General features: G+C 45.0%; 1 protein-coding gene across 1 annotated transcript in view; it reads left to right on the top strand.

Annotated features, from left to right (window-relative positions):
- The window catches only part of smtnb (smoothelin b), a 212568-nt gene that overhangs the window by 116403 nt on the left and 73658 nt on the right, over window positions 1-22507 (top strand). The window contains 1 exon segment of the mRNA XM_034170347.1: window positions 4007-4103. Coding sequence (XP_034026238.1) covers window positions 4007-4103 — 97 coding nt within the window.

Genomic DNA, 22507 nt, shown 5'->3' with positions numbered 1-22507 from the left:
ATGACACAGCTGATGACCCCAATGCAGAGAACCACAACAAATGTATATAAAAAGAATGTTTATAAGCATCAGTTCCGGCAGATGGTAATAGGGTGCTCAATAGTAACATCCTGTAAACAGAGACAGTTCTTTTAGGGGCAGGGATGGTAGATTTATGCCCTGTTTACACCGAACTGAGACCTATAAGACCTACAAGATCATGACATTTTGTGAACTCTCACAATTCCTGGCTGGTCTCCATTGTGGTCTGTTATTCACGTTAACACCAAGCTTGCATTGCGACTGAATTGTGCGAGTGAAAAATATGTTAATATCTGCCATCATTGATGCAACCCCATGCAGAGTCAATTGAGAGTCTATTACAACCCGCAGGATCAAGTTGAGAGTGAATTGAGACATGTGAGAGTTTATCAAGACGATTATAAGACCCATGTGTCTGTTAACTAGTTGCACAACTTTTGTGAGTGTTTTAAACAGTTTAGTACACTTGTACACCTGTTGGAGACCGATGGGGAGTGATGGAAAGTGATGGAAACCAAGAGGGATCTATTCTCTGACCATGGAGACCCCATTGTGACCAGCCTGCAACCCCAGAGGGAGTCAGTGAGAGTGACGGCAAGCAGAGGCCGTTGTTTGATCGCAACTCTGTTGTGGACCCGGTGTAAATGTGGTGTTAAACAAGCAGAGGTCAGAAACACAGGCGGTCCGTCCAACAGGTAACTGAGTCCTCAAACGGAGCAGCAGAAAAGTTATCTAGAAACACAAACTGAGGTTCAGTACACAGGGATCTGTCATACCAGATGACCAATTGGCAGGTGAGACTCAGGATACACAGAATGGCAGTGTGGGTAAATTTCACAGCGATAGGAGAGCAGGCATGAAGCTAGACAATCTGGTGAGAGAAGAACACATTCTGAGTGGTTATAAAGACGGGCAAACAATTAAACGCAGAAGTGGAGAAACACATGAAAACAGGAAGTAAAGCTCCACTGAGAGAAGACAGAGAAGATGTCATAATAAAACTACAAGTGGTGACTAACAGAAAAGAATCACTAGAGATCATGAAAACAATCTGACACGGTGGAGAACATCTCTAGAGATCAATGACGCCATGAGGAGTCATAATACATAGGAGATAAAACTAGAAGTACAATAACCCAGATGTCAGAATCAATATACCAGAAATATGTCCGCAGACAAGGTCACACTGCTGCTGACAAAATTATTGTGCAGGATAATGTCTGCTGCTTGTTTAAAGGGGTCATATTGTGCAACTTTTCAGGAAGCTAATATTTGGAGGTATATTAAAGTTTGCAGCAAAAAATATCCCATTGACACTGAGGTGCATCCTCATAATTATAATACAACAAATGATAACACTAATAATAATTGTGCCCCTAATAAGCAGCCTGTTTCTGTGACTGTCTCTTAAAATGCACATAGCGGCTCCTTCCTTCACAGAGAGAACATCTCTTGAACTTTATTCCACAGAATTTGTTAATGTGTTGTAGACCAGCTCATGGATCATCTCTCAGAACAAGTAGCAATCCATGTGGGCTCATGTTGCATTTCATGGAGGTCTGAAAGGACCTGTTTCAAAAATATGTTTTCCTCCAGATCAGGGAATTTCTACATGTGCAGTCATAGAATTTTAGGACTTTGGGGATGTGAAAACCTAACCATATGTAAAAAGTAGATTTTTTTTCCCCTTCTTTTTTGTGCAATGTGACCACTTTAAAACAACTTTCAAAACTTATTTTTAAAGTGAGGCTTTAAATCTGTTGGGAGAGTAGTTTAAATATGTTCATTCATTTGCTATATCGACTTATTCCAGTCAAGGGTCATAGGGGGCGCTGGAGCCTATCCCAGTAGTCATAAGGTGAGAGTTGGAGTACACCCTGTACAGGATACCAGTCTATCGCAGGGCCACATACAGACAGACAAACTCATTTACACACCTACGGTCAATTTAAAGTGTCCAGTTTACCTAACCAGTATTTCCTTGGAAGGGGGAGGATACCGGAGCACCAGGAGGAAACCCATATGAGGGGAGAATGTGGAAAAACTTCACACAAAAAAGACTAGGTGAAACGTGATCCTAGAACCTTTTTCCTGTGAGACAACAGTGCTAACCACTCAGCCAACGTGCCACTTGTTTGAATATGTTATCCATGATTTTTTTAAAACTTTTTTTACATATCAATGCTGAGTTTAGAATACGAGGTCTATTAGAAAAGTATCTGACCTTACCATATGGATTTGAATCACGTGTGAATGCGTCACCCAAGCTTGAACCTTCGTGCGCATGCGTGAGTTTTTTCATGCCTGTCGGTTGCGTCATTCGCCTGTGAGCAGGCTTTGAGTGAGGAGTGGTCTACCCCTCTTTTTTTCATTGTTTAGGAATGGCTCAGAGACTGCCGCTTTGCTTGATCAAAATTTTTTCAGAAACTGTGAGGGACATCAAAGTGGACACCATTCGAGAAATTCAGATGGTTTTTGGTGAAAATTTTATGGGCTTCAAAGAGATTACGGAGTGTTACTGTCGCTTTAAGGATGGCCCAGAGTGACTGGTGGTGCGCCGCACTCCGAAGCCGCCATCGACAGACTGAGCGACCATTTCATTTCTAAACGGATGGCTGTATGGATCCATGACCATCGTGTGCAATTTCTCTGGTTATCACAAGAGCTGGACATCAACGATTTTCCAGCAGATTTCACTTTTAACAAGAGATTTTGTCATGGAAAGCCAAGCAGAGGATTCGCGCGTCACGATGGATTCGCTACTGGAGTGAGACAAAACCACCTCCATTTTGGTCTCACAGGACGGCTTTGAGATGGCGTTCAGACAGCTGTCGGTGGTTTTTCCATCGAGTGATTATCCGAGAAATTGTGGATGTGCCTGGACATGCCAGAACATGTCCTGTGAGGCTTCATCACGGCGTTGCTTTGCGCCATGCGGCACCGCCTCTGCTCCTCTTTCCATGACAAAAACTCCTGTAACAGTGGAATGTGCCATTCATTTCCAAACTGGACGCTGTGTTTTATCCGGGATGTCATCTGGCTAGCACAGGAATTGTGAAAAGACGTGGACATCAGCACTTTTTCGGCACATTGAGACAGACGTGCGGATTTTTTCCTCAGCTGTTCATCATGTCTGCTGAAATGTTTCTGCTTGGTCTTTAAAATATAACAGAGTGATGTCAAAGAAAAAAATATATTTATATCAATCTTAGATGTACTATATTTGGCCCTTAGTTGGATTATGGATTTTAATGAAAGTCCTCCTCATTTCAAATGAGACAAAGAGAGTTCCAAATACTTGAGGTGTTTAATAAAAAAGTTTCGCACAGGAAAAGTTCACTCATCCATTGAGTGTTGTCTTTTAAGAATATGTCAGAGAGTAAATGTGTGTGTGTGTGTGTGTGTGTGTGTGTGTGTGTGTGTGTGTGTGTGTGTGTGTGTGTGTGTGTGTGTGTGTGTGTGTGTGTGTGTGTGTGTGTGTGTGTGTGTGTGTGTGAGTGAGAGAGAGAGAGTGTGTGCTTGGACAAACCTTATTTGTGCAGCTAATTCTCCTGTGGAGTAGCTCAAGGTCAGGCAGTAACGGCCCAACAGTAATGTCGACGTCCCCCTAACCCCACGCACACGTTTCCTCTCCATATGCCAAAATGCCACCACCTCTCCCCCACTGCTGTGACTTTCTTCTCAGAGCAGATTAGAGCCAGATTTCTGACCAAAAAAAGGTGCATTTTGTTCAGATTATGAATCTGGAGTCTTCAGGATGGATTAACCTTGGCCAATAAGGGAATGCTCAACTATAGCACTGGACCAACCACTGAATGTGTACGTCAGTTCTTTTGGTGTCTCTCTCTCTGTAGGTCTCTAGTGCACAATAAAAAACAGTTTTACCATCCTTACTGGCTGCTTGTGGGTGCGTGTGAAATTGCTGGAGACTGGTGCCTTTGGAGCAGTGTTGAACTGCAGTGTTTTCTTGTGCTTTTTAAAACAGGAAACTGAGGAGGAGAACCTCAGTGAGAGAGAGGGCACCAGAGCTCACGTCGGACAGTTACGGAACCAGCAACAAGGCCGAGACCTACAAAGACCAGGTGACAAACTCCTTCTTACCACCAAATGCTGTTTCAGATTTACTGTTTAATATCAGTCGTATGCTGCCCAAATCTAACTAAATCCACACACTGACATGGAGGTTATAATTTATCATCTCAAACTTGTGGGACTGTAAAAGCACAAATAATACTTGTGTACTGTAAAGTTAAACACGAAGAGCTCAAAGCCAACATTCACCATCTCTGTTAGCTTCAAGTTTGACTGATCGCATAATCCCTCTTCTGCAATTTCCTCTCAGTTTCTTGTTAAAATAGTCCGCCAAAGGAGCCTCTCTTAAGGGGCGGTCGTGAGGTCATATTGGGTTCAGATCTTTAAGCTCCTTCATCTAACTTTATTAACTGTTTGGAGACACAGGCACCTCTACACTTCATGACTGTGGCTTTTTAAGTGTGAACTAATTCCACTAATCCATCTGTTAGGCCAAACATTAATAAAATGGTCTGAATAAGTGCCTTCCGGACAGAAACAATGTGCGTTATTTAAAATGTTAAAACCTCTGGAGACACATTTAGAGGAGAATAGCTTGTAAAAATGGCAAATGCATTGTTGACAAGTTGCAAATGTTGTTGGAAATGTACTTTTTCTTTTTTCGTACTTGTATTTCCACTGCTTCATTCAAATATTATTTTACAGAAACAAGTATTAACAAGAAGGAATAGTGAGAAAGCACAGCCTTGCACATTTGAAACTGAGCCATTCATATTATTTCTTTGTGAGTCATTCATTCATTTCCTACACTCCCTTGCACCAATCAAGGGTCACAGGGCTGGAGCCTGTCCCAGCAGCCATAGGGTGAAAGGCAGGGTACACCCTGGATAGAACGCCAGTTTATTACAGAGCCACATATAGACAAACAAATACATTCACACCCACAAGCACACCTGATGGACAATTTAAAGTTCCCAGTTCAACTAACATGAATGCTTTTGCAAGTGGGAAGAAGCCGGAGCACCCTGAGGGAACCCACGCTAACACGGGGAGAACATGTAGATTCCACACAGAAAGGCCCAGGTTGGAAGCGATCCCATGATCTTCTTGCTGTGAGGCAACACTGCTAACCACTAAGCCACTGTGCTGCCTCTTTGTGATTCAGTGATACCATAGTATACGTATATGTGTGGCCTTATCATTTGGTCAGTTATGTCCAAAATTGAACCACGTTATCCTTGACAAAACCTTCCATTCTTTTTAATCCATAAGGGCTACAAACTGTTTGACTTAAACAGTTATGACCTTGAGTTTAACCTTTGAAGATCAGGCAAGGCCAGAGCTCATCTAGCCAATAGAAATGATGACTTCATACTAATGTTAGGCAACCAATATATAGACTTGGGTTCCTGTGTCCAAATACACAGAGAGGTACCCAGACCTAGGTTCAATTCCTGCTTATGCTACCTGTCTGTGTCCTTGGACAAGACCCATAATTTGCATTGTCTCAGTCCACCCAGCTGTAAATAGTTACCCATCTTGGCTGGGGAACTAACCTGCATTAGACTGCCATCCCATCCAGGGGGAGTCATAGACTCTCATTTGCGTCATGCTACACAATCCAGAGAAAAGCTTTTGGTCCATACTGTGACCTTAAATTGGAACCATTTCTTCCCCACCAAATTTCATCCAGATCGGGTCAAAAATCTTAGAGTTGTTTAGTTCACACACAGGAATGAAAACAATACATCATGCAGGTGTAACTATTTAATGTTTTTTGAATATGTGATTGGGAAAATACTTGTTTCCTATGACAGTTTTTCCAAATGTTTTTTTTTTTTCAATTTGTATTAAAAATGCTGTGGGCTACTCATTCCAACATTACAAGAATGGTTTAGGCTCTGTGTACTTTTTGGAAAGCTGATGAGTCATGGCCTCATGTCATTGGCAGCCACAGTTTGCATCCGTCATACTTTGCAACCATGACAAGTGTGAGATCCTGTCAGTTATGATATTAAAGCATCAGTCTCAATATCTGTATTTTATATATATATATATATATATATATATATATATATATATATACGAGGGCTGTCAATAAAGTCACGGTCCTTTTTATTTTTTTCAAAAACTATATGGATTTCATTCATATGTTTTTACGTCAGACATGCTTGAACCCTCGTGCGCATGCGTGAGTTTTTCCACGCCTGTCGGTGACGTCATTTGCCTGTGAGCACTCCTTGTGGGAGGAGTCGTCCAGCCCCTCGTCGGAATTCCTTTGTCTGAGAAGTTGCTGAGAGACTGGCGCGTTGTTTGATCAAAATTTTTTCTAAACCTGTGAGACACATCGAAGTGGACACGGTTCGAAAAATTAAGCTGGTTTTCAGTGAAAATTTTAACGGCTGATGAGAGATTTTGAGGTGATTCTGTCGCTTTAAGGACTTTTCACGGTGCGAGATGTCGCGCAGCGCTCTCAGCCGCCGTCATCAGCCTGTTCAAGCTGAAAACCTCCACATTTCAGGCTCTATTGATCCAGGACGTCGTGAGAGAACAGAGAAGTTTCAGAAGAAGTCGGTTTCAGCATTTTATCCGGATATTCCACTGTTAAAGGAGATTTTTTTAATGAAAGACGTGCGGAAGGGTCCCCGCGTCGGGACGCAGCCGCCGCGACGCTCCGCCACAGGAAAAACACCTCTGTTGAAAGCCTTAAGGACAAGCTGGAACATGTCCTGCCTGTTAAACAATTTCTCATATACTCACTCCACTGAAAGCCATCAAAAGCCGCCTGGATTTTACAAATGGTTATCAACACGGAGGTGTTTTTCCTGTGCCGCCGCACCGCGTCGGCTGCGTCCCGACGCGCGGATCCGTCCGCACGTCTTTCATTAAAAAAATCTCCTTTAACAGTGGAATATCCGGATAAAATGCTGAAACCGACTTCTTCTGAAACTTCTCTGTTCTCTCACGACGTCCTGGATCAATAGAGCCTGAAATGTGGAGGTTTTCAGCTTGAACAGGCTGATGACGCTGCCTGAGAGCGCTGTGCGACGTCTCGCACCGTGAAAAGTCCTTAAAGCGACAGAATCACCTCAAAATCTCTCATCAGCCGTTAAAATTTTCACTGAAAACCAGCTTAATTTTTCGAACCGTGTCCATTTCGATGTGTCTCACAGGTTTAGAAAAAATTTTGATCAAACAACGCGCCAGTCTCTCAGCAACTTCTCAGACAAAGGAATTCCGACGAGGGGCTGGACGACTCCTCCCACAAGGAGTGCTCACAGGCGAATGACGTCACCGACAGGCGTGGAAAAATTCACGCATGCGCACGAGGGTTCAAGCATGTCTGACGTAAAAACATATGAATGAAATCCATATAGTTTTTGAAAAAAATAAAAAGGACCGTGACTTTATTGACAGCCCTCGTATATATATATATATATATATATATATATATATATATATATATATATATATATATATATAAAATTGTGATGTATTCTAAAATACCAATGTCGTATACCATTGGTGCTTGATCCAATGCAGGTTACGTCCCCAGTTGAGGCCAATACCCAGTTACAGCTGGTTGGACTGAGACAATGTATATTAAGTGTCTCATCCAAGGACACAGACAGGTGGCTTGAGCGGGATTCAAACCCAGGTCTATATATTGGCAGGCCAGATCCCTAGCCACTCAGCAACAATCTCTACTCCCACATGATGGAATTCAGGTATTTGGCAGCATGTTGGCTTAGCACTGTTGCCTAACAGCAAGAAGGTCATGGCATCGCTTCCCACCTGTGGTCTTTCTGTGTGAAGTTTGCATGTTCTCCCTGTGTTTGTGTGGTTTTCCTCCTTGTGTTCCTCCCGCCTTTAAAGACATGCAGGTTAGGTGGATTGGAAACTTTGTAATTGTCCAGGTCTCCCTTGTAAAAGAGATCTTGATCTCAATGAAACTAACCTGGTTAAATAAAGGTTAAATTAAATTTTAAAAAGTAATTCAGTCAGCTGGGACCAGAAATTGTTATTGATTACTGTGTATTTGAAATAACCCATAAATCAAATATGCAGTAATTTCTGACACTTTCTTGGATATATTTGCTATTTCATGGTTTTCAAACAGTTAAAATAACCATATATGATCAAACATGAAGAACACATAAAGAAAGACAATGCTCATATGGCCGAGGATATTATAGCATTGCGTTATATTTTTTAGTTACATTTGCTTCTCAACATGAATCAGTGTCCTTCATAGTAACATGCTTAATTTAAATTTGGATATCAGTGCTGAAAATGAAAGTGTTTTTCTTGATTGATTTAAACCCCAGTCTGGCTGACCTGAACATGGCCAGAGGCTGACGGCCATAATCATGTCTTTCTGTGTGGCCGAGTCTGCTTTGGACTTGGATCTGTGTGTCCTTCTCATGGAGCAGGGGTTAGGGATGGGGTTATGGGAAGCAATAGAGGGAAACCCCACAGCCGCACCTCTGCTAAATAAAGCTGATACCAGAACAGAACTACAGGCTGTTTGGTGTAGCAGAGAAACGCCCCACTGTTCCTGATTTGTCTCTGCTTTACAGTTATAAGCTAGGGTCAGCAAAAACAAAACAAAACAAACAATACCTTTGAAAAAGTAAGGGAAGAAGAAGTCTTTAAAAGGAGATGTTATAACAAAGATACACACCATTAGTGGTTAGGAGCACACAGTGCAGCTGGGTGGGCCAGTGGTTTTAGGAAGGTTGTTCATCTTTTCAGTGGCGTGAAAATGCCAGTAAATTATAGATAAACGGTTAGTGGCCAACACTTGGTCCTTGAAAATAGAACAAACTCATACTTCTGCCATGCAAGAAGCCCAAATTTATTAAGCGAGAAAAGAAAGTTTGCACACTTCAGCAGTAAGTAAATTTGAGTGAAGTGCCAGGTCTGACAACAGCATCATGATAATGGAAAGAAAAATAAGCATTGCGATCACATTGCCTTCAGTGTTTATGATAGAAACTAGATTCATTCGTTCAGCGCACAAACTGGCCTATGGGACCCATAGGACCCGTACAAATTGCCTGTACAATTTATTTTATTCCACAAATGAAATGCTCATTTTGCCTGTGTAATTGTAATTAACAGCTAAAAAAAAACAAAACTAAAGTTTTTAATCAGTCTATAGAGTTCCTGTCCATACCTGGGTGTTCATACATTGTAATCTGAAAAAATTGAGACCCAGTCTGAAAACAACCCAAAGTTCATGGGATTCCATCTGAAAAAGCCAGAGTTTAATTTCATATTAACTTTACTTGAGTAATTATTATAGATAAAGAACAAAATGATGGAGAAGACATGAGGAGCCACATATTCGCCACTCTCTCTTCTCACCTTTCACAAGGACGTAGCGGAGGTCTGCAGACTCCCATGATGTGTTCAACTTAGAAATACTATTAAAGCAAACAACAGTCAAGAACCACTTAACATTTGGGAAATGTAGGCTACATATCCTTCTTGTTGAAGTCTGGTTTCACTGTGGCCAATATAGGCTCATCACTAGAGGTCACTGAATGCAAACAGAGTAATGCCAATGTGGATAATTTATGATTATTGTCAGTTATAGTCAAGATTAATCACAAATTCTGTAAAATGTCAGAAATAATGATAATAATGCCTGTTCATGTAACTTGAACCACACCGGCTCCTAATTTCCTTAATGTATGTGATCAATCAATCAATTTTATTTATATAGCGCCAAATCACAACAAACAGTTGCCCCAAGGCGCTTTATATTGTAAGGCAAGGCCATACAATAATTACGTAAAAACCCCAACGGTCAAAACAACCCCCTGTGAGCAAGCACTTGGCAACAGTGGAAGGAAAAACTCCCTTTTAACAGGAAGAAACCTCCAGCAGATCCAGGCTCAGGGAGGGGCAGTCTTCTGCTGGGACTGGTTGGGGCTGAGGGAGAGAACCAGGAAAAAGACATGCTGTGGAGGAGAGCAGAGATCAATCACTAATGGTTAAATGCAGAGTGGTGCATACAGAGCAAAAAGAGAAAGAAACACTCAGTGCATCATGGGAACCCCCCAGCAGTCTAAGTCTATAGCAGCATAACTAAGGGATGGTTCAGGGTCACCTGATCCAGCCCTAACCATAAGCTTTAGCAAAAAGGAAAGTTTTAAGCCTAATCTTAAAAGTAGAGAGGGTGTCTGTCTCCCTGATCCGAACTGGGAGCTGGTTCCACAGGAGAGGAGCCTGAAAGCTGAAGGCTCTGCCTCCCATTGTACTCTTACAAACCCTAGGAACTACAAGTAAGCCTGCAGTCTGAGAGCGAAGCGCTCTATTGGGGTGATATGGTACTATGAGGTCCCTAAGATAAGATGGGACCTGATTATTCAAATTCTTATAAGTAAGAAGAATAATTTTAAATTCTATTCTAGAATTAACAGGAAGCCAATGAAGAGAGGCCAATATGGGTGAGATATGCTCTCTCCTTCTAGTCTCCGTGATAAGATTATTACCTTCAACAATCCTAGACATGTCCAGCAGGTGGTAGACAGGTATATCAGATATTACATATCAAAACAGAGAGGTATTTTGTACTAATATTGTGCGTCAAAATTGACCAAATTCTAAAATGCTCATTATTAGCTCTTTTAATTTGGAGACATACAAGATGAGAGACTTTGTTGTTATGGAGGCAGGGGCGTCGGACTGGGGGGGGTAAAGGGTACTATGTACCAATGGGCCAGAGCATGGGGGGGGGGCACAAAAAACTGGCATTAAATACATTTTTGTGTTGCATGTTATTAATATCCATAAAATTCATGTTGTAAAAGAATATAATTAGAATGAATGTATAAATGTTGCAAAACATAATTCTGCTCTAACAATAATATTGAAAGATCTCTAGGACCCTTCTCACCCCTGCACAGTTGTACAGTGGTTTTGTCCAGGCGCACAGGTGACACTCTGCCCCCCCCCCCCCACACACACACACACACATCCCAAACGGGATCTCACAGAAAGAGGAGGTGTTTAGTAGAGCTGAAACAACTAATCGATTTAATCGATTATTAAAATAGTTATCAATTAATTTAGTCATCAATTTGTTGTTAAATAACTTTGTTTTACCGTAAGTGTTTCGTTTCTTCCATATAAATCAACCGTTTCTGCAGCGCGGCTTTGCTTTGAACCTTGAACCAGTCGAAGCAGTGATTCGCAGATCGAAGCAGTGCTTCAGTGTTTTATTTCGCTTAATCTTAATTTTTCCCAAATAAAACCCCAAAGAGCATATGTCTGTAATATTTACCTTTTTTATGTTAATCTGACCTGTTATGGTCTTCTGAAACAGTTGATAGATTATTTTATAACTTAAAAACAGGACAGATGCTAATGCGTTAGCATGTCTATGGTGTTTTCAATGTTAAAGTTAGCATTAAGCTGTTGCAGCTGTCAGCACATTTGTTTTCTGTATAATAATTCATGGCTTAGCGTTTGTTGTCATAAAAGAGTCAAATGTATTACAAATTGTAATATTTTATTCATTTCTTTTTATTTATATATCAATAATAATAGTAATAATCGCAACAACAATAATAGTAATAATAACTAATAATGCCACAATACAGTTTTAGAGAAATGGACAAACAGAATCTGATAAAACAAAACAGAAAAGATTAAACCAACTAACAATGAACATAAATATAGAAATAACTGTTTCCTGTGAACACCTAGTGATTCTTAAACCTCCACTTCATCCCTGTTTTATTTAAGTTTAATGACAATTTGTTTTGGTCAAACCACATCTAAGCTGTGTTTTTACACAAGAAAAAAATAACATGCAGTAAACTGCACATTTCTATCTTTTTTCATGAAAATATCTTATTAAATATAACATATTACACTTTCGTCATGCCTTTAAAATACTTTCGTGGACTCTTGCTGTAATATGTTGTCAGTGGTTGAGATAGTTGCTGTAGGCATCTAAAAATGCTCATAATCGGGTGAAACCTGATAGAAATCTCTTTGTGGTGTGTCAGTGATGTATGTATGTGCAAAATAAAACAAAACACTACTCCAGGTATGTTTTTGACGAGAATATAACATCAAAACTTTGTTACAAGGTCAAACGTTGATGTTGCGTGATAAGGCCTTTTAATAATAACTCACTTAAAGAAATAATGGCAAAACTCACATGTAAGTAAAAAAAAAAAAAAAAAAAAAAACAATTAATTGAAAAAATAATTGACCAATGAACTGATTAGTAAAATAATCGTTAGTTGCAGCCCAATGTTTAGGCTGAAATAAAATATGTCTTTCCTAAAAAAAAATCAAAGTCCAGATTTCAAAAAAGAAGAGAAAAAAGGACAGGGAAAGAAAACTAAATGAGGGAAAGCAGCTGCTAACCAAATTCTTTGAAAAGAGAGGTGAGCTTGAAAGCTAGCTATATTGAGTTGGGGGGTCTAGGGGACCAAATTGCACCATTTTGTGGAAAAATGGTGCAATTTGGTCCGCCAGAACCCCTAACTCAATATTGCTCCCCCAACTTTAAAAAGGGTTCTGACTCCCAGGTGTGATCTAAGGTAAACATGATTTAGACCTGGTTTGACTATGCATTAGAAATTTGATGTTTGCATTAATAAAAAAGAACATAACAGTGTGTGTGGGGGGGTGGGGGGGTGTCTTCAATATGGCTAGTACCTAGGGCCCACAGTTTGGTGCTACGCCCCTGTATGGAGGTATTATGTTAACAAATTTGAAGGGATAGGGTTTTGTTTTTTTTTTGCCTCTGTACATTAACTAGCCAGTTTATTAGGTACACCTTGCTCGTACCGGTGTAAGACCACATCATTGAGACATATACGTAGTATCAGTGTTGTTTTCCACTCTGTTAGCCATGTATGAATCTGGATAGGATGGAATGGCTGATAATACTGCAGCAGACTTGCTTTGCAGGGGTCAGGGAAGATATCCAGGGTGGAAAATAAACTGGGACACCGGGTTTGACCCCCTTTTGCCTTCAGACCTGCCTTAATTCTTCATGGCATAGATTCACCAAGGTTTTGGAAACAGTTGTCAGAGATGTTGGTCCATATTGACATGACAGTATCACGCAGTCGCCCATTCAACCAGTGTGCCCATTCTCCTCTGACCTCTGACATCAACAAGGCATTTTCATCCACACAACTGCCGCTCACTGGATATCTTCTCTTTTTTGGACCATTCTCTGTAAACCCTAGAGATGGTTGTATGTGAAAATCCCAATAGATCAGCAGTTTCTGAAATACTCAGATCAGCCCATTTGGCACCAACAACCATGCCTCATTCAAATAAAAGTCACTTAAATCCCCCCAGTCTGATGCTCCGTTTGAACTTCAGCAAGTCGTCTTCACCATGTCTAGATGTCTAAATGCATTGTGTTGCTGCCATGTGATTGGCTGATTAGCTATTTGTGTTGACAAGCATTTGAACAGGTGTACCTAATAAAGTGGCCACTGAGTGTATTTACTCACTGCATTTTACAGGGTACATGCCTAGGATTTTCCTTGGGCTAGAAATATGAGTTTATATACATTCTCATGTTCTTTCTGTCACACTAAAGACGAGGGGGTTATTTTTGTTAAGCAGCAGGGAGAGGCTGTGTGCTGAAAAAAACTGTTGACCCATCTATACTAATGATGAAGAGATTGCAGTAGTAGTGTTTGTGTGTGAGGGGGTGGGGGGTGGGGGGCTGTTTTAGCATGGACAAAGTACAAAGAAACCCTTTGGTGGTCCTTTGTGTGGATTCCATACTTTGACAAAAGAGAGACAGCAAAAGTCCAGGCAGCTCGTGGAGCTATTTTAGAACAGAAAGCAAAGCCTTTCATTACGCAGAAACTCTGGGGATTTTTCCATAAATTGCTCCACAATGGACAGAACAATAACATGAGAGTTTTTAGGCGATATCTTGTGTTTTGGCTCTGACTCCATTTGCAGTTGGCCAGTAATTGACTTTGAGTTAAATACAGCATTAGGAGTGGTTTATTCACAGTTTAATTTTATTTTTAGTTTTGGGTTGATTGTGTTTCATTGCAATCATGATCACATTTTCTAATCAAACTATCTTACCTAGCCATCTGCACTGTTACCCAACAGTGTGCTGCTATTTATGACTTGATTGTGCATGTGTAACATCTTTATTTGGGCCGGCTGTACACAATGAGTTGATATAAATGTTTAAATGATACAGATTGCTGTGCCTGTCTTCCATTAGAGTGGAATCCCGATGCGATTTGGTTTGTAAATGACAGGCAGTTGGTGAACCCTGTTTGGTTGCAGAGTTGTTACAAACACGGCTCATGCATGAGTGTTCTGGTGCACTGGCGTGTACATGTAATGTGGGAATGTGATCCACTCTTGGTTTCTGTGTTTTACTTATCTGCGGGATGTATGCAACCTCAGATGTTCCATCGGTGGAGCCTCACACTGCATGAGGGAGATGCAGACATTCACAGAGGGAGGATGTGGGCATTGCTGTGTTGTTTAGAGAGTGGTTTCCTGACAAGCTTGGACATTAAGGAGGAGACGTATTTCTTCTAGTCTCTCCCACCTCCTCCTTCACTCCTTGCATCAGTGGCTGTGCCTTTTCTCCATTTCTTCTCCTTCACAGTCATCCGCTAAGACAATCTCCCCAATCTTTCTCGGGAACTAGAGGAAATGCTGACATCCTGTCATTTCTCCATGCGGCTCCTCTGTGATCCCAAGTGACATTTTGTAGCTCTCCTCTCCTGAGATCCAAGTGCTGCCGGAAGTTTGTCATTTTCATTTTTTTCGTCTCTGAATTTACTACCTACTGTTTACTTTTTGCTCTCACACAGTAAGACCCTGTTCACTTCAGTTTGTTACTTTTAAAGGTTTTTAATGAACTCTTAGACGTAGAGCTTTGCACTGTAGATTGTGGAATCCTGATCTCTCATTTTGAACAGTGTGCTGAATTAAAACAACTCTCCATCAATGGTCTGTGGTGGATTTAACAAGCATAACTTCTTTTTAATGGTGGGTGAGTTTTCCTCCTCTTCAGCTTTCATCGTCTATGGGGATCCTCCAGGTTCCTTTCTTGGTCCCTTTCTCTTTTCCATCAACATTTTTCCCTTTCAGATTTAGCAAGGTGGATTAGCGGTTAGCACTGTTGCCTTAGAGGAAGAACCTCCTGGAATCACTTCCCACCTTTTTCTTTCTGTGTGGAGTTTGCATGTTCTCTGTTGGGAAAGTGTGAATGTGAATGAGCACAACCAAGTACAGCAGATTACAGAATGTCAGATAATAGTCAATCAACAAAGGGGACGTGTGGGCAGGCTCGAGGATAGAAGACGTCTGTCCTGAGAAGAACTGGAACCACACGATTTCCTCCGCCACCGAACCAGGAGAATACTGGAGCCACCAAGTCCCGAATCCCCAGGTGGCCACCGTCTCCGAGCGTCGGATCTGGTACTGCTGGCGAGGAGCAGAAACAATCAGAGGTGGGTGTGTGTACACCCAGTAACAACGCTGGTGGAGATCCCACCTCCACCTCCTATCCAGAAAACGGGTACGTGCAGCAGTCGAGAGTACTTATCACAGAATAGCGTGGGGAGCGAAGACGTCAGCTCTCCACGTCTCTCACACTCAGCCTCCGGCTGCGAGCACTCACGGAACTGACTGCAAACACTGTGTAACAAACACTTGTCAGAAAAGACAAAAGCAACGGCTGAGAGTTTTACCTTTACTGGTAGATGATATCTCTGCAACGAGGTGGAGATGACGTCCGGTATTTATGGTGTGGACTGATGAAGTGTAGATGGGTGACAGCTGTCCTGAGATAATGAGTGACAGCTGTCACCCCGGCTGTGTCCTTGGCGGCAGTGCCCTCTGGTGCCTGAAGCCCGCACTTCAGGCAGGGCGCCCTCTGGTGGTGGGCCAGCAGTACCTCCTCTTCTGGCGGCCCACACAACAGGACCCCCCTCTCAACGGGCGCCTCCTGGCGCCCGACCAGGTTTGTCCGGGTGGCGGCGGTAGAAATCGGCTAGAAGGGCCGGGTCCAGGATGAAGCTCCTTTTTACCCAGGAGCGTTCTTCGGGTCCATACCCCTCCCAGTCCACCAGATACTGGAACCCCCGGCCCATCCGGCGGACGTCCAGGAGCCGGCGCACGGTCCAAGCCGGCTCCCCGTCAATGATGCGGGCAGGAGGCGGCGCCGGACCGGGAGCACAGAGGGGTGAGGTGTGGTACGGTTTCAGTCTGGAGACGTGGAAAACGGGGTGGATCCGCAGCAAAGCCGGGAGTTGGAGCTTCGCTGCGGCAGGACTGAGGATCTTGAGGATCTTGAATGGTCCTGTGTATCGGTCCTTTAACTTGGGTGAGTCCACTTGGAGGGGGATGTCCTTTGTGGATAGCCACACTTCCTGCCCGGGCTGGTATGCAGGGGCCGGGGACCGCCGGCGGTCTGCATGGGCCTTAGCCTTCGTCCGGGCCTTCAACAAGGCAGAACAGGTGGTGCGCCACACCCGACGGCACCTCCGCAGGTGGGCCTGGACCGAGGGCACACCGACCTCCCCCTCTACTACGGGAAACAATGGGGGCTGGTACCCCAGACATACCTCAAACAGGGAGAGGCCGGTGGCAGAAGACACCTGGCTGTTATGGGCATACTCGATCCAGGCCAGATGGTTACTCCAGGCCGTCGGATGCGCAGATGTCACACAGCAAAGGGTCTGTTCCAGCTCTTGGTTGGACCGTTCTACCTGTCCGTTCGTCTGTGGGTGGTACCCGGACGAGAGGCTCACGGTGGCCCCCAGTTCTCTGCAGAAACTCCTCCAGACTTGAGAGGAAAACTGGGGACCACAATCTGAGACAATGTCTGTTGGTATCCCATGCAGACGGACGACGTGGTGGACCAGGAGGTCAGCGGTCTCCTGGGCTGTAGGGAGCTTCGGGAGGGCCACGAAGTGGGCCGCCTTGGAGAACTGGTCCACTATCGTGAGGATGGTGGTGTTGCCCTGGGACGGCGGGAGGCCCGTGACGAAATCCAGGCCGATGTGGGACCAGGGGCGATGAGGCACAGGCAGTGGCTGGAGAAGCCCTTGGGTCTTCTTATGGTCAGCCTTGCCCCTGGCACAGGTGGTGCAAGCCTGGATATACTCCCGGACGTCGGCCTTCATAGACGCCCACCAGAAGCGCTGCCGGACCACTGCCACGGTCCTTCGCACCCCTGGATGGCAGGAGAGCTTGGACCCGTGACAGAAGTCCAAAACCGCAGCTCTGGCTTCTGGTGGGACGTAGAGTCTGTTCCTCGGCCCGGTTCCGGGGTCCGGGCTCCGTTCTAGGGCCTCCCGGACGGTCTTCTCCACGTCCCAGGTGAGGGTTGCCATGATAGTGGACTCTGGAATGATGGGCTCCGGTGGATCCGACAGCTCTGTTTTGACTTCATCTTCGTGCACCCGGGACAAGGCATCCGATCTCTGGTTTTTGGTCCCGGGGCGATAGGTGATCCGGAAGTCAAAGAACGGCGCGACAGAACAGTGACCAGCGGGCTTGCCTGAGGTTCAGCCGCTTGGCGGTCCTGATATACTCCAGGTTCCGATGGTCAGTGAAAGCCGCGAATGGCACAGACGCTCCCTCCAACAGGTGTCTCCACTCCTCAAGCGCCTCTTTCACCGCAAGGAGTTCTCGATTGCCAACGTCATAGTTCCGTTCGGCCGGGGTCAACCTGCGGGAAAAATAGGCACACGGGTGAAGAACCTTATCGGTCTCTCCGCTCTGGGAAAGCACGGCTCCTATCCCTGAGTCCGAGGCGTCCACTTCAACCACGAACTGGCGACTAGGGTCGGGCTGCACCAGAACTGGTGCAGTCGAGAACCGTCGTTTCAACTCCTTGAACGCGGCTTCACACCGATCCGACCAGGTGAAGGGGACTTTTGGAGAGGTCAGGGCTGTCAGGGGGCTAACTCCCTGACTGTAGCCCTTAATGAACCTCCTGTAGAAATTTGCAAAGCCGAGGAACTGTTGCAGCTTCCTGCGGCTTGTTGGTTGGGGCCAATCTCTCACCGCCGCAACCTTGGCCGGATCAGGGGCGACGGAGTTGGAGGAGATGATAAACCCCAGGAAGGACAAAGAGGTGCGGTGGAACTCGCACTTCTCGCCCTTCACAAATAGTCGGTTCTCCAACAACCGCTGCAGGACCTGACGTACATGCTGGACACGAGTCTCAGGGTCCAGAGAAAAGATGAGTATATCGTCCAGATATACGAAGACGAATCGGTGCAGGAAGTCCCGCAAGACGTCATTTACCAAAACTTGGAACGTCGCGGGGGCGTTAGTGAGGCCGAACGGCATGACCAGGTACTCGAAGTGACCTAATGGGGTGTTAAATGCCGTCTTCCACTCGTCTCCCTTCCGGACCCGAACCAGGTGATACGCATTCCTAAGATCCAACTTTGTAAAAATTTTGGCTCCATGCAGGGGGGTGAACATGGAATCTAACAACGGCAACGGGTATCGGTTGCGAACTGTAATCTCATTCAGCCCCCTGTAATCAATGCATGGACGGAGTCCGCCATCTTTCTTGCCCACAAAAAAGAAACCTGCACCTATCGGGGAGGTGGAATTCCGGATCAGTCCAGCAGCTAATGAGTCCCGGATGTAGGTCTACATTGATTCGCGCTCAGGTCGTGAGAGGTTGTACAGCCTGCTGGACGGGAACTCCACGCCTGGAATCAAATCAATGGCACAATCGTACGGACGGTGCGGGGGAAGGGTGAGATCGTGGTACTCAACCGGCACCGCTGTCAGATTGGGAGGGACTTTGACCTCCTCCTTAGCATGTAAACCGGGAGGAACCGAGGATCCTAAACACACCCGATGGCAGGTTTCGCTCCACTGAACCACCACCCCAGATGGCCAATCAATCCGGGGATTGTGCTTCAACATTTGCGGTATGGTTGTGTCTTGTGCGTGATTAAAGGGAGAAGGGTGCCATCTAGTGCCCGCACCTGCAATGGCGAAGGGAGCACCACCAGAGGGAGCCCTACCTCCCTAGCCCATCTGCTGTCTAGCAGATTCCCTTCCGACCCCGTGTCCACCAGTGCTGGGGCTTGAAGGGTTAAATCCCCGCTCAGGATTGTAACTGGGAGTCGTGTGGCAATACGTGTGTGTCCCACGTGAATGTTATGACCCCCCCTTAGCCCAGTCTCTAAGGGCGAGTGTTGTTGTTTTGGCTGTTTGGGGCAGTTTTTCTGTATGTGCTCTTTTGAGCTGCAGAGAAAACACTCCCCGCGGACCAGCCTCCTCATTCTGTCATCTGTTCTCGTTTTGGCCCTGTGCGTTTCCCTAGCAACGTCAGCAGGGGGAGCTGTGACCCCACGGAGCGTTGAGGCCGTGGAGCGTGGGGAGGGCGGAACCCGTTCGGAACCAGAAGGGAGAGGGACGGCGCGTGCCCGGCCACGTCCTTCGTCTCGCTCCAGACGGCGTTCCTCTAACCGATTGTCTAACCGTATAACGAGATCAATAAGCCCATCTAAATCTCGCGGTTCGTCCTTAGCTACCAGGTGCTCCTTCAGGACCGACGACAGTCTGTTTACGAAGGCGGCGCGGAGCGCAGCGTTATTCCAGCCGGACCTTGCAGCCACGATGCGGAAGTTGACTGCATAAGCGGCTGCGCTCCGGTGCCCCTGTCTCATTGACAGCAGCACTGTTGAAGCGGTCTCTCCTCTATTAGGGTGATCAAAAACCGTTTTGAATTCCCTCACAAACCCAGCATACGTGAGAAGGAGCCGTGAATTTTGCTCCCAAAGCGCCGTAGCCCAAGCGTGTGCCTCACCACGAAGCAAGTTAATGACATAAGCCACCTTACTGGCGTCAGACGCGTACATTACGGGACGTTGTGCAAAGACGAGCGAACACTGCATAAGAAAGTCTGCGCACGTCTCCACACAACCCCCGTACGGCTCTGGGGGGCTTATGTATGCTTCAGGGGAAGGTGGGGGGGGTCGTTGAACGACCAGTGGAACGTCTATATTCTGCACCGGGTCGGCAGGAGGAGGAGCTGCAGCAGCGCCCTGAGCGCGCGCTTCCACCTGAGCGGTGAGAGCCTCCATCCTGCAATTGAGGATGACGTTTTGCTCGGTCACCTGATCCAACCGAGCAGTAAAGGCGGTGAGGATTTGCTGCAACTCACCAATCACGCCTCCTGCAGACGCCTGTGCACCCTGCTCTCCCATTGGCTGTCCAACAGATGGGTGACGCCCCTCGGGATCCATGACGTGGCCGAGATATCCTGTTGGGAAAGTGTCGTGATACGGACCCACAACAGGGGGCGTAAATGAACGGACAATGAAAGAGTCAAATATAAACACTTTTACTGTTGTGAATGAGCACAACCAAGTACAGCAGATTACAGAATGTCAGATAATAGTCAATCAACAAAGGGGACGTGTGGGCAGGCTCGAGGATAGAAGACGTCTGTCCTGAGAAGAAACGGAACCACACGATTTCCTCTGCCACCGAACCAGGAGAATACTGGAGCCGCCATGTCCCGAATCCCCAGGTGGCCACCGTCTCCGAGCGTCGGATCTGGTACTGCTGGCGAGGAGCAGAAACAATCAGAGGTGGGTGTGTGTACACCCAGTAACAACGATGGTGGAGATCCCACCTCCACCTCCTATCCAGAAAACAGGTACGTGCAGCAGTTGAGAGTACTTATCACAGAATAGCGTGGGGAGTGAAGACGTCAGCTCTCCACGTCTCTAACACTCAGCCTCCGGCTGCGAGCACTCACGGAACTGACTGCAAACACTGTGTAACAAACACTTGTCAGAAAAGACAAAAGCAACGGCTGAGAGTTTTACCTTTACTGGTAGATGATATCTCGGCAACGAGGTGGAGATGACGTCCGGTATTTATGGTGTGGACTGATGAAGTGTAGATGGGTGACAGCTGTCCTGAGATAATGAGTGACAGCTGTCACCCCGGCTGTGTCCTTGGCGGCAGCGCCCTCTGGTGCCTGAAGCCCGCACTTCAGGCAGGGCGCCCTCTGGTGGTGGGCCAGCAGTACCTCCTCTTCTGGCGGCCCACACAACATTCTCCCTGTATTCACATGGGTTCCCTCAGAGTGCTCTGGTTTCCTCCCACTTACAAATACATACAGGTTAGCTGAACTGGAAACTGTAAAGTGAATGTACGTGTGCATGCAAGTGTGAATACGTTTGTCTATCCACATGGCCTGATGAAAATTCATAACTCTGTCAATAAAGTTCAAATTTCTTTCATATTTGAGAGCATTGTGATGGTATCCTTTATCGCTGACAAAGTTTGATCCGGTGTCCCGTCGAGATGAGGTTAACGTCGAGATGAGGTGCGTAGCGCTACTGCGCATGCGGGCACATGCGCACATCGCTCTACCCCGGACTTGAAGACGTCACCCGTCGAGATGAGGTGCCTCCCGCAACTGCACATGTGGAGATGATGTAACTCGCTCGACGTGCAACTGCGCATGCGCATTTTTTTTTTTCTCTATAGCCTAGTAAGTAAAAAATTTTCTGTATTTTACGTTAGGAGCATAAATGTATGTATGTGTTTTGCCTGTCAAAATAAGCTAACTCCAGGTTAAAAATACTTATCGTTTTATAGTGAGTATATTTATACATTACTATGTTCAGATGAACAATTTATACATTTACTTGCCCATCAAAATAAAGCGAACTTCGTCAAATAATTTTTTTAAGTGCACACGTGCAGTTACGCGAGGAACCTCATCTCGATGACGCACCTCATCTCGACAGAACACCTGATCTGATCTACATTACAGATTTTGTGGCCATTTAAATTTAACATTGAAAACCCCCTTTAATGTATCTTTTACATTATATTTTAATCAAACATGTCCCAGTCACTCTCATATTTGAAAGTGAGGTGCAGACTGGCACACATTATCACCTGACAAAGTTTGATCTGGATCTGATCCGGATTGTGGATTTTGTGGACATTTGAATTTAATACTAAAAAGCCCACTTGATGTACATTTTGCATTATATCACAATCAAAAGTGCCTCGATCACTCTCATTTGTGACAATGAGGTGCAAACTGGCACTCTCAATGAATAGACTAAGTTTGAGCCGCATCTGATCCGTATTGTGGATTTAGTGGATATTTGATTTTAACATTGAAAAGCCCTTTTGATCTAATTTTTGCATTATATTTTAACTTATGAAAAGCCACTTCTAACATGACTTTTACCTTGAAAATTTTTCCAAGGAAAAATTTGTAGAATTGAAAAGTAGTGTTGGCGGAGGTTTGAGCTCAATGAGCTGAAAGAGATTCAAGTTTTTGTTTATTTTCATCCCTACATGTCTGAAACAACTCTCCATATACAACAATTACTGTAGTTAGACTTTGCTTTCCTAACTGCAAATGTTCCAGCATGCTGCCGCTTACATGGCTCCTAACATGCACATATAA

This window comes from Thalassophryne amazonica, chromosome 5, assembly GCF_902500255.1.
Source record: "Thalassophryne amazonica chromosome 5, fThaAma1.1, whole genome shotgun sequence".
Lineage (NCBI taxonomy): Eukaryota > Metazoa > Chordata > Actinopteri > Batrachoidiformes > Batrachoididae > Thalassophryne > Thalassophryne amazonica.
Note: the sequence above shows the minus strand (reverse complement) of the source record. Positions and strands in the feature narration are given on the sequence as shown.